The 12,322-nt window shown below is 33.3% G+C and overlaps 1 protein-coding gene across 1 annotated transcript in view; it reads left to right on the top strand.

Annotated features, from left to right (window-relative positions):
* The window catches only part of LOC142353024 (uncharacterized), a 65,116-nt gene that overhangs the window by 50,127 nt on the left and 2,667 nt on the right, over window positions 1-12,322 (top strand). Inside the window, exon 7 of the mRNA XM_075405214.1 lies at window positions 683-819. Within this exon, the coding sequence (XP_075261329.1) occupies window positions 683-819 (137 nt within the window). The remainder of the gene's footprint in view (window positions 1-682; window positions 820-12,322) is intronic.

Genomic DNA, 12,322 nt, shown 5'->3' with positions numbered 1-12,322 from the left:
TGCCTTCAGAATAATCAGGAACATTTATTGAAATAATCAAAATTATACATTAATCTTTTGGTTATTAATTGATGTTGCCCATTAAGCTGTTCGTTCGTACATGTAATTTCGTAGCAATTCTGGAGAAATGTCTGGTCAGGTGGGTCTAGAGGGGTCAAAATTTTCTGACGAGAGGTCAAAGTCTGGAAAATAGACTGATCTGAGGTCAAAGTGTTCAAAATGGTTTGATGAAAGAGCAAACGTTTGAAATTAATCTGATCAGAGACCAAATTCTGGAAAAATATCTTATCCAGGGCGCAAAACCTAAGAAAAAAAGTTTTTGACGATTACTTTTACGAGATGGAAGTCACTGACTGCTTTTTTTCGATTTTGCAATTTGATCGAATTGTTTTTAAGCGTTAGTTTTTGAGCAAGGAAATCTGTTTTTGCCTATAAAAGAAAACTACTTTTAAGTTGGTTGTGGACCAATACTTGTTTGAATTTAAATCAAAAATTCGATTTAATATGCGCTCCTCTGAATTGCACTGGGAGTTCGTAACAGGTAAGCCCCTTTTTTTAAACATCCAGTTTGAAAGCGTTGCCAAATTTAGTCATTCATTCTTGCAACAAAAAACTGATAAAAATCAACAAGCCAAGTAACAAAAAAAGTCTTAGAACTCTAGTTAGTTTGTTTTTGATTCAGATTTCGCTGATGGAGAGCAATGAGACAGCATTGGACATAGATGCCTCTATTCGCAAACCAGACATTCAGCTCACTCAAGTGCAACACATCGAAGCTCTCTATCAGTGGAAGGACAATTTCTACATGGAAGGCGACTCGTTAGTTCTTAATTTTCGAGCCTCATTGGTAGAGCTATCTTCTTTTGGTATTTAAACGTTAATAAGACACCCAGGATGAGGTCCGCGACCCAAGACAGGTAGTGGCCAGACCGAGTTGGGTCGCCGACAGGAGTCTCCGGTGCGACCCAACTCAGTGGTGTGGAAAAAATGGGTCGCATCTTCTGTATGGCCTCTGGCAAGTTTTGGTCTGTTCGGTCCGGCCATTACGCACATTTTGGTCTGTTTGGTGTTGCCAATACCCACATTTGGGTCAGTTTGGTCTGGTCAATAACCACATTCGGGTCAGTTTGGTCGGGGCGATACCCATATTCAGGGCTTAGAGGTCAAGCCAAAAGAGAAGCCGGTCCTCTGCAAAGTGCATAAACATGTCCTGCATTGACTGTTTTTCAAAATAACAACCCAGCATTGGCAACCAACATCTACTGCTGGGTTATAAGACTACTTCATCAAATGAATTTTTGAAATTCGCATTAGCTTTTAAATCGATGGTTTCTTCACTAATTTTTTCTTTAAAATCTCATATTTAATTCTTGTTCAAAAAATGAAAGGAGTAAACTATAAGTTTTATTAGACGCTTCTGCACGTTTGAGTGAGTCTGGTCAATGAACTGGAATATGGTCTGGCCAAGAGTCTGTTCCGTCTGGTTAAGGTCCTGGACAACGTTCTGGACCAGGATCTGTTCTGTCTGTCCAATAGTCGGAACAACGGTTTGGCCTAGGGTCTGATCCGTCTGGCCGATGGTCTGAACAAAGGGCTGGTCTAGGGTCTGTTCGGTCGGGCCGATGGTCTAGACAAAGTCTCTAAACTCTAGCCATTGAAGGCCAAAGTCTTTTTGGACTTACGGAGAGCGGCCAAAATGTGTTTGCTTTGGCTGATACTCATTCTGGGTATAGACGGTCTGGAGCCCCACTGTCCACGACTAAAGTTGGTGTGGTCAAAACCTGTCTTGGGTTTTGAACCTCAACGGGGGCAGTCAAATTAATTCAACAATGTTTAAACGAACGGTTTTAATGTAAAATTAGCGTTAGAAAATTCTCTGCTATTCCAGCTCACTAAAATATCTATTAGAACGAGAGTGTATGGAATGCAAAAAATATGTAGAAAGTTGCCGCACTTTTTTCTCTACGCTAATAGCTCGACTGAATCGCATTTAATAACAATGCTGGATGATCAAACAAGCGACCAGGTGTAAAAGTGGCAAAGTTGAGCGAAGGAAAAGAGCTCATAAAGGAATGTGTATTAGCTGCTCTCTTATCAAAGACAAGGAAAGCTTTACGCCGCCCAGTTTAATTCAACGGTTTCAAATCTATCTGGATATTACATTCTTTCCTTTGACTTTTGTGAACTGTATTGTCCCTTGTACTGCGCTATTGCAATACTTGTTACTCAATTAGGCCAAATATATATTCTTTGAGCTTAGCTGTTGCACAATTTGCTTTGTTCAGAACACAAAATAATTCAATTTCAATCATCCCTGTTTTGGTTTCAGGTTTGGTCAAAAAATCAAAAAATATATCAAAAATGCAAAATCCTCTCCGTCCAGTTCTGGATAAATGTCTTAGCTACTGGATAGTGCAAACAACTTTTGTCTATGATTTGTTAAGAAATTGAGGAACCCTTTGGAATAAACCAAAAAAATTCTGTTATCATCGCACTTTGGGTTTTTTGTAGACCAATAACGCAATTTGTGCAACCAACTATGTAGCTTGTACAAGGTTCCTCTTACTTAAGATTTTTTTCTTCAAAAAAGATAGTTTGAGAATATCAAAGTAAACTATATTTTCAACCAGTCAAAAATTGTTAAAACTCTTTAATCACTAAAATTATTTTGAAAAAAGACACGATAAAAAGTGAATTACAACTCAAAGACTCGTTCTTTAGTACTCAAGATTTTTCAGTTTAATACGACAAAAACAGCAATTTCGACTAACTTGTGTTAGTTTTACAGGCTCATTTTATGCTGCTAGTCAGGTGGTTTTACATGCTTTTCAGTGTTTGTTTGATGTCAAAAAAAGTTTTATAACCATATGGAAGTTCGTTTAAATATGGAAGTTCGTCAAAAACATGTATTAAAAACATGTTGATTCCCAAACCAATCGTAAAGAATCTGATGCAACTTGATCATGTCGTATATAAGTCGTAACACTGTTTTGCTGATATTGCTGTTGTTCGATTTTGATTTATGATAATCAAGTACTAATTTTAGCTACTAAATATACTTGACGACTATTAGAGCAACTCTTTTGCTCGTTATGTTGATTCTATGTCAACGCCATTATAGTGAGAGTAAAGTTTGGGACCTATGTGGGTTGCGACCCCACAATCTCTTAATTGATTGCAATCCTGTGCTCTCTTCTGAGCCAACTGGTCCACATTGCGAGAGTCTTACTATTCTCTCTTATATTGAGCTATCAGTTCAAGCTCCATCTTATGATCACAACTTATTTACTAGAGTGTATACTCTAACAACGACAAAATGAACAAATAAAATTGGCGTTTATACAATGTAGCATTAAAGTTTGCTTGTCACGCCATTCTAAAGTCAATGCTTGATTGGGATTTGCAATGATTTGTTTAGATATGAAGCTCAACCATCTCAGAATGCCTTGATTTTGATGGAAAAAACATAAGAAAGTAAATTCGACCTCTAAACAGAAACACCTTTATTAGCTTTTGGTCTTAAAAAAGCGCCTTTTTTACCGCATTGGAGTCCGCGTTATTCTCCATCAACTCCGCAAGAATAGAAACAGTTAATTTCTTTTTAATTATAAAACGCTTTAACGAAACGTGTTCATCCTGAGTTTAACCCTTTAATTTTTACAACTAGTTGAAGACTTTATTACCTATCAATTTAACTGATGCGTGCGTGAGGAGTATGATCTTTGGAGTATGCAAACTGATCTTAAAATATTTTTTTCCATTGAATTCGTTTCCGATAGTAGCTTTTATTTTTTACGGTGGATTATTTTATTACAGTGCATTTCTGACTTCCTTTTTCCATTTCTTTGAATTCAGATCAAAGGATAACCAAAAAATTGTGTTCTGCTTTACGATTAGGATGGATAGGTCAACTGAACTGCTCCTCAAATCTGTAAAGTGTTTGTTGAGCTGACAGAAATGAATGAAATATGCAAACTTATGAAATAGGAAGTATTAAGATTGAAGCATTTTTTGCAAGGACCCATTTAGTTGGTTCCATCTTTTTTCTAGCAGAACAAGCTGGTGCAGTCAAGTTTAGTCTGTTTTTGTCAAGATCAGCAGCTTTTCATCTAGCTACTAGATTAAAAATGCGATCTTTTCACTTGAATACAAACGAACACAATGATAATATTTTTTGGCACTAACTACAGAATGCATTTTTTTTGACTGAAAGCAATGAACACGGGTTTCTAGCAATTTAGTTGTAAACTTAGTTTCAACTAAACACTTGCATAGAAAAAATTTTGTTCAAGAACGCCTTTCTTTTTCTTGCAAGTTTGGTTGTAAAACAGCGTAATGAAAGTTTATAATTGAGTTTTCTGAAGACCTCGTGCTTTCTCTTTAAGCTCTGCACACCCTTCGGCCGTATTTGCTAGTACTTAGCCAAGTAAGCAAAGCTTGTTGTCTTCATTTTTTTTTTGGCAGTTCATATTTTAAAAGTGAATAATTAGAACTGCTCATAGCATTGAGATGGTCTTTTTCTTGTCATACTTATTCACGCAATACATGTGATTCTTTGCCAAGTACAGTGAGTCTTAAAAATGTCAATGCAAGTGTTGCTAAATTCTGCTGACGCAAGTTGACTGCCATTTCAGTGACACTTTCAATTTAGAACTAATTCTTATCTAAATTTGGTTACGCTTAATTGGTATTTCAACTCTTTGTCCCAAAGCCTACTCTTGCGAACAGATGGTCAATTCTGGGAGACAAGCTAAATTGAGCATGTGATTTAATTCGGAAAATAAGAGCTAAAAAGGCTTGTACAATAATATAGTCGTCTCAGTGACCGCCAAATAGGCCGACAAGGGGATTAACCGACGACCAAAATTTAGATTTGAGAGTTTTCAGATAGAAGTTTTAGATCTATTCTGTTGATCTATTTCTGTTGATTCTGTTGATTTCTTGACAAATAAGACTAAAGATCGTCGGATAAAACTACTGTTACCTATCATTTCCTTTTCGGTTTTCACCCAAAATATTCCCTCCCCCTCCCTCCCCTCACTTGCTCGCCCTCGCCTAGTGATTTTTGTCTGCGACCGCAAATAGCTGAATTGCTTCTGGTGTTTTATCACCCCGTTATGACATCAAAATGCCACGTGCTCAATGGAATTTAATTTGTCGTGTGAAGTTCGTGTTGTGTGAAGGGGGTAGGTCAAGCGCCCTGTCGGCCAGTGATACGAGCACGATCCACCAATGCTCCTATGTTCTCTTTGATTTCATCAGCTTCAGCTTAAATTCTATTTTAATTGGGAGAAGTGGAAATGGGAATTGAATGGTGACTTCCTTCGGAAGATTAATTTGCTTCCTGTCTTTTCCCTCCCCAACTCACACTTGTCTAATTCGTTCACGTCACTGCTCCTGTTCAAAATACACAAAAAAAACATGAATACTTAAAATTTTTTGTACCGCGACACGTGAAATATTATCTCTAATTCAAAATTAAGTTCAATATCAGCATATTGTTTCAGATGTCACAATGTTTTGATTACTCTGACAAAATGTCAATAATTTTTTCAAAGTAAAGTTTCAAACAATTTTTTTGATTTTATGAACAGAATTCTATGAATTGACAGAATTCTATCAATATTTGCTTTTTAAGGATATGTTAATCCAGTAGTGAAATAAAATTAAAATAAGCGTTTTCTGGTTCATGACCTTCAAATCATAATTTTAAGCTAACAGCCGTTCAGATATCAACAAACTGAATACCGCTATGGGCTGCAATGTCCTCAATTTTGAAGAATCTAAACATAACAGTCACTTATTGTACGTGCGTTTAAATTAATAAAACTTTCTTCGGTTCAAAAAATTTAGGACACTAACACCTGCGAAAAATTGAATTTCTTGTGTTCCCAGTTAATAATCAAGTTTTTGCAATAACCTTTTTATTCATACAAGAACTTGTCTTTTTCTATAAAAAAATTGGACCACAATTTACCACATATTGGACACGGAACATCTGGTCATACTCGATTTCCAATACATGACATAAATTTCTCTATTTTTGTTAAGTTATTTTTGTTCCGATCCACTTTGGTGGGAGGAGGAACGATATAATCAAATGGGTTTTTTGTTCAGTCAATTTTGGCCTATTGATATATTCATAGAGAGTTGTCAGTGGTATCATTAGAAAGCCCGTCCGGCGTAGAATTTAAGATTAAAAAGACCTTTCTGAAATTCGCTTCTTTCACGGAGTTAACGAGGTTTAAATTGTTGTGAATATTAGACCGATCTCCTTGAGTGATTCACTGTTTTTGTTCACATTTTCCGTATTTTTGCTAAAATTTTTCGTTAACTTAGCTAAACTTATGTTAGGATTTAAAAAATAGTATTGCTGAACTGTCTGGTCTAAAATTTTCGCTAAAACTTTGGCTTAGTTTTTTTTAAAAATCACCCCTTTTTTCATCAATAATGGCATCAAATATGCATCTTTAGCCCACTTTGTATAAACTTGCCCTAAATACAGACAAAATTGTGCTGTCACAATCTGTGAATTTGTGAAAAATTAAAATAAAACAATTCAGGTTATCACCACAATGAGAGCTTTATATCACAATGTAGGTGTTGAAAGAAAGCTCAGTTGCAAATATCCAAAAAAAATTTGTTGAACAGATTAAAATTTTAACGGCCTTGACATCATTTTCTCGAAAAGTTCATTTGATTTTTGCAATTTTGCCTTTTATTTGTCGTTATTTTTGTAGATGAATGACACTTTGAGAAGTCCTAATGGCTTTGAGAAGTCCTAAAAATGAGAATTCCTAATGGCTTCCGTTGGATGCATAAATAAAACTATTTAAATATCTCAGATGGCTGCTAATACTTTGTGAATAATGACAGTTCTTAATGGCAACGGCTTTCTATGGAGATGTTATGAAACTTTTGAATGATTTGAATTGATAGCTCATGTTTTTAGGACTCTAAAAACAAATGTTTTTAAGAAAAAAACGTTTTTACGCCTTTGCATATTTGTCTTTCTTGTCCCTTTATTACCAAGTGTTAGTAATAACTCGCCACCTATAAAATCTTTTTTTGTTTGAGAAAGTTCCAATTGAATAATATAAATGTTTTTCAGTGAATAGCTTATGATTTTAACGGCTTCGACGATTTTCACTAGCAAAATTTGATTAGTATTTTTTTAATTTTTTTTTATTCTGTAGTCGCACTCGAATGGCCAACTCTGGAGAAAGACAGGTCTCAATCAAATTTGCGGAGGAATAAATGTATGAGTAAACTTTTTTATTTTATTAGTTAAAGTTTTTTTGATGTCTTCGAAATTAATGGTTTTCAGAAATATACTTTTGTTTTCTAACTTTACCAATTTTTCTTCTTTTTTTCCACTTTTTACCTATTCTCATTAATGGAGAGTCACATATGAGACCATCGTGTTAAAAAAAGCACAATTGAAGGAATTTGGTTTTTAGTGAATGGATTATGGCTTCAACATCTTTGAATTGTTTCCTAGTATTAATTAAAGACAGGTCCTATGTTTTTTCTAATGAAGTATATGTTATTTTGGTTAGTTTAAATTTTATCTGATATTTTTTGGACTTCGTTTTTAAGTATCTTTTTTAAATAGACATCGAATTTCGGTCGTAATTAGCGATTGTTGTTTATATTTGATTTTAATGTTTGTTTTGTCTCGCAGTCTTATTACTGGCAAATTTCATTGGCCCTTTAATTTTGCATTGCTTAACTCACTTAGTTGTTTGAGTTTGAAACTATTTTTAAAAATACTGCATCAGTTTTTTTCGAACAAAATGTGAACCTCTAAAAGAGTTCTTTTCCTTATTTGATGGACAATTAAGTGAAAAAGGTGGTTGATCGGGGTCGGAACATCATGTGCAAACGCACATTACCGAGCCTCCTGTTGCTTTATAGACTTTTAAGTTAGGCATGTTTGTATTAAGGACTTGAATGGTGTAAAAATCATTTGGATCAGAATTCGTTGAAAATCAAAAATATTGCTGAAATTTTGACCACTTTTAACCTTTTTAGCATTATTTTTTCGATAGTTATGTTAATTTTATAGCAATAATGAAACTCATTGAAAAAATTATTACAGACCATAACTACATTATTTTATTTAACTGGTCAATTTTAAAAAGAAAGTTAGATACATAAGATCAAATTTAAAAAACTTCGAATAGTTCTGCTTTTTAGATACTCGCAAGAAAAACTGAGCAGGTATTAACTATTTATTATCAGTTTTCTTCACAATTAAATGAAGCCATTTTTGTGATTAATTTTGCTTGTTAAATCACATAATTGCCTCCTCGATCAGATAAAGATTGTTCAATTTAAAATAATTTCAAATATTTTAACGTTTTCAGTACGTTTTTCTATGTTTTCTCTCAACCTAGTGTTCAAAATATTCATTTTCGAGCATCTTCTTAAGGCGGTTTTTTAATTACTCTAAGTTATACAAGTATATAATGCTTTTTTTCAGCCGTTTAAAATAGAAGTGTCTTTATTATTTTGAATAGTACTTTCACCTACTAAGCTCAATGAGAGTTGAATTTTACAAAGCAAGTTGATTCCAGACAACCCTTGTCAAGAAAAGATTTAAAAAAGTATTTTTCATAAACTTATTGCTGTTATTCAAAAAAAGCAAAAACAAAGTACTTATGTGGTAAGAAAAATATAATTGTTCCGACCCACTTTAGTGGGCGAGGAACTATATACACAAAAAGGTTTTTTTCTGTTCAGAAAATTTTTGCCGACTGATATACTCATCTTAGATGGTTGTAAGTGGTATCATCAAAAAACCCGTCCAGCATAGAATGTAGAGTTAATTTTATCTCGATTTTCATTTTTGAAAGAGAGTTATAATGGTTGAAAATTTGGTGAATAGTAGACGGATATCCGTTGTTTTATTCACATTTTCAATGTTTTAGACAGAAATTTTGCGATAAAATTGTTAATAACAATGCTCTTAAATTTACTAAAATTATAACCGATTTTTTTTCGAATTTGGGTTTTTCCGCACAGTTATCGAGTTTCAAACATTTGTAAACATTTGATACTAATTTTCGTTTTTTTCAGTTTACCTTTTCCGTATTTTAATGCAATTTTGCTAATTTTGCTGAAAAAATATAAAAATTGGTAACCATAGTGTTGTTGATTTTTCCTCTAAAACCAAGAGTAATTTTCAACTGTTTGGTCCAATTTTTTGGCTAAAATTTTTGATAAGTTGTCAAATTTAAGCCTTTTTTCCATCAAAATTGGCTCGAAATACGAATTTGTATGCCACATTGTTTACATAACTTACTACATTAACACACCTAAAAATTGCTGACTGCAAAACATGCTAGTTTTATTGTTGGGTCCTTTGAGAGTGTACTTGAACTAAAAGTTTGCAAATTACTCGCAAATTAAACTCTTTATTTAGGCAAAATGCATCTTCTATCTTTGATATAATGACTTTTTGTCAAAAAAAAACCAACTCCATTATATTCGGAACAACCAAGTGTTCCCAATAGAAGATCTGCAAAAGTTAGGCTAATTGTGGTCTATTTGTTGTTTCTTAAACTCCAAAATGTCTGATAGTAATCAGTCAATGTTTTTTATAACATTTTAGCATTTCCCCACTTTTTAACGTTTATTACAGAAAGTAACAATTAAAATAAAAATGTACTTATAAAAGGTCCATTTGGTTCCTAAGGAAATTTAAGGGACCCTATTTTTTAGTCGAAAACATATAGTCGTTTTGACTTTTAAAAGTCCATATTTTTAAAATTAACAGTTGGTTATTCAGCTTTGCGACTTTCTTCTCTTTTTTGTCAAATTTCAGCTTACAATCAGCAGAAAACAGGTCACGTCGGTTTCTAATCGATTAATATTTAATACCTACTAAGGTTTTAAAATTCAAGTAATGGTTTTTCTACTTTGATACTACGCGTTTTCGTTCACATTTTACAAATTCTGGACAATTTCCCAACTTTCAGGTTCCTTTTACGCTCTTGTCAGGTAATGACAGTTCAGGTGTCGTCTTTTGGGCATTTAACAGAAAGGCACGATTGAACAGATTGTGTTTTTGTGAATAGATTATGGTTTCACAGCTTCAACTATTAATTGCAGAACTGATTGTTTTTTTTGTTTTTTGTCGTTGATTGTCGTTCCTTTTAGTCGTTTGAGAAAATATGGATAAATAATACAGATCTTAGCGTCTTCCTATCGATCAACAAAGGAAAATATCTACTGTTTTCGGTTGATTGCTAAAGTTTTTCTTGACTACGAAATCAAATGTTTAAAAAAGTATACAGATGTTTTTACAAATAAACGTTTTGCTGTTTTTTGTCCACTTGTTAACTACTCTCAACAAATACAAGCTGCATATCTAATCATTGTTGATGAAGAAAGGCACAAATGAACACATGGTATTTTTTTTGTGCACCGCTTATTGTCTAAATAGCCTCTATACCGGAATTTTTGTAAAAGAATAAACTTAGTTTTTGATATTCGTCTTTGTTTGTCATTTTTTTGTAGTCGAATGAGAATTTTTACCTTAGTACAGGTCTTATCAGCTTGCTGCTATGGATGAGTTATTTGCTGATTTGATTTGATAGCTAAAACTTTTCACGACTTTGGAATCAAATGTTTGAGAAATTCTATAAAATGTATTCTTTAACCTTCAACTTTTTGTTTTTTTATACATGTTAACTAATCTCCTTAGCTACAAACTGCATATTGTATCGTTGGATTCTAAATTCGCTATCTAAATTTGCTATATAAATTTTGATGCCTTTGAAAGTAATTGTTTTAGAAAAAAAGAAATGTTTTTTTTAAACTTCTCTTAGTTCTTGTTTTAAAGTAAATATTACGCAGCTCACTATCCAGTGGTTACATATCACCCTATCGGTTTTCAGGGATGGCACACTCCACTATTTTGGATGTCTGAATTTTTGTTTATAATTGTAGACGTACGACATATTCTGGAATTTGATTGGTCTCAATGTCTTTATAAAGGTAAGAACGAAAAAAAGATTATTGAAATATTTCAATTGAAATCTAAATATTTTCATTGAATTACTTGCTTTCGAGAAGGCAAAAGTTTTTTTAACTTCATTTTTGTTCTTTTTTTCTGTTTATTGCCAAGTCTCATCAAATACTGGTCTCATTTTTTCTAGCAAAACAAGCTAGTTGTTTTCGTTTTAATTGAAACTAATTTGTCTTGGTTATTATTTATTTTTTTCCAAAAAAATAGACTGAATTTTGGATATAAATACTTATTAGATTTTTTTGTCTTGCCTCGTAGTCCTAATAATGACAACTTCGTCGACCACTGATGCCGTATTGTTTTTTTAAATAAGTGATTTGAGTTAGAGGCAATTTTTTTCATTCTTGCACCACTTATTGTTCAATATGTGAGAATTTTTGAAAGTTTTCCATCTCTTCCTCCTTTGGTCAACAATTAAGCCAAACTTGTGGATATGCAGGGTCGGAACCTCATGTGCAAACGCACCGCACATCACTGAGACTCCATGTTTTAACTTAAAGTGTCAATGCTGTTAGACAGCCGGTCTTTTTCTGTCCCTTTTTATTTGCTAATCATTCAAATTTTATCGCCAACGCTTATGGAAAAACGATTGACATTAAGTCCTTAATTTTGAGCATATGAAGCTCTTTATGCTTTCAAGAGTCTAGCATTCAAATGTTTACGCCTGTCTACCATTTTAGAGCAAAGCTTGCTGATAAAAAATTCATAGGTATTTTCCGCTATTTTATTAGAACCCTTTCTGATGAGTTAAAATTTTTCTAAAATAAGTAGCTACAACTGCTGATTTTTCGCCCTTGTTGAATATCCACATTGTCCAGCACTCTGTTTTCAATCATTTTGAAGGGAAATTTAGCGATATCTTTCTGTCTACTAGTCAAAAGAATTACTCGAATGGTTTTAAAGCTGAAAACAGTAGCAAAAAGTTATTCGTTGAGAATTGAAGCTGACTTTAGTCTAATACGCAGTACGTGGTGCAGTCTTCATAGTATACTCATTCGATTCCTCTTGCTTGACTGTTTCAAAAAAAATTCTTCATTTTGCAGCTCTGGTAAAGAAAACTTTGCTTTTATACTATGTGTTAGAAAAAAAGAACGGCAAAATCAGGCTAATTGTGGTCTATTAGTTGTTTATTAAACTCCAAAATGTCTGATAGTAATCAGTCAATGTTTTTTATAACATTTTAGCATTTCCTCAACTTTTTACGTTAATTATAGAAGGTAACAGCTAAAATCAAAACTTACTAATGATAGGTCCATCTGACTTCCTAAGGAGTTTCAAGGGAAACTA

The sequence above is a fragment of the Convolutriloba macropyga genome, chromosome 14, assembly GCF_964194025.1.
Source record: "Convolutriloba macropyga chromosome 14, txConMacr16.3, whole genome shotgun sequence".
NCBI lineage: Eukaryota > Metazoa > Xenacoelomorpha > Acoela > Convolutidae > Convolutriloba > Convolutriloba macropyga.
This window is presented reverse-complemented; position numbering and strand designations above follow the sequence as displayed.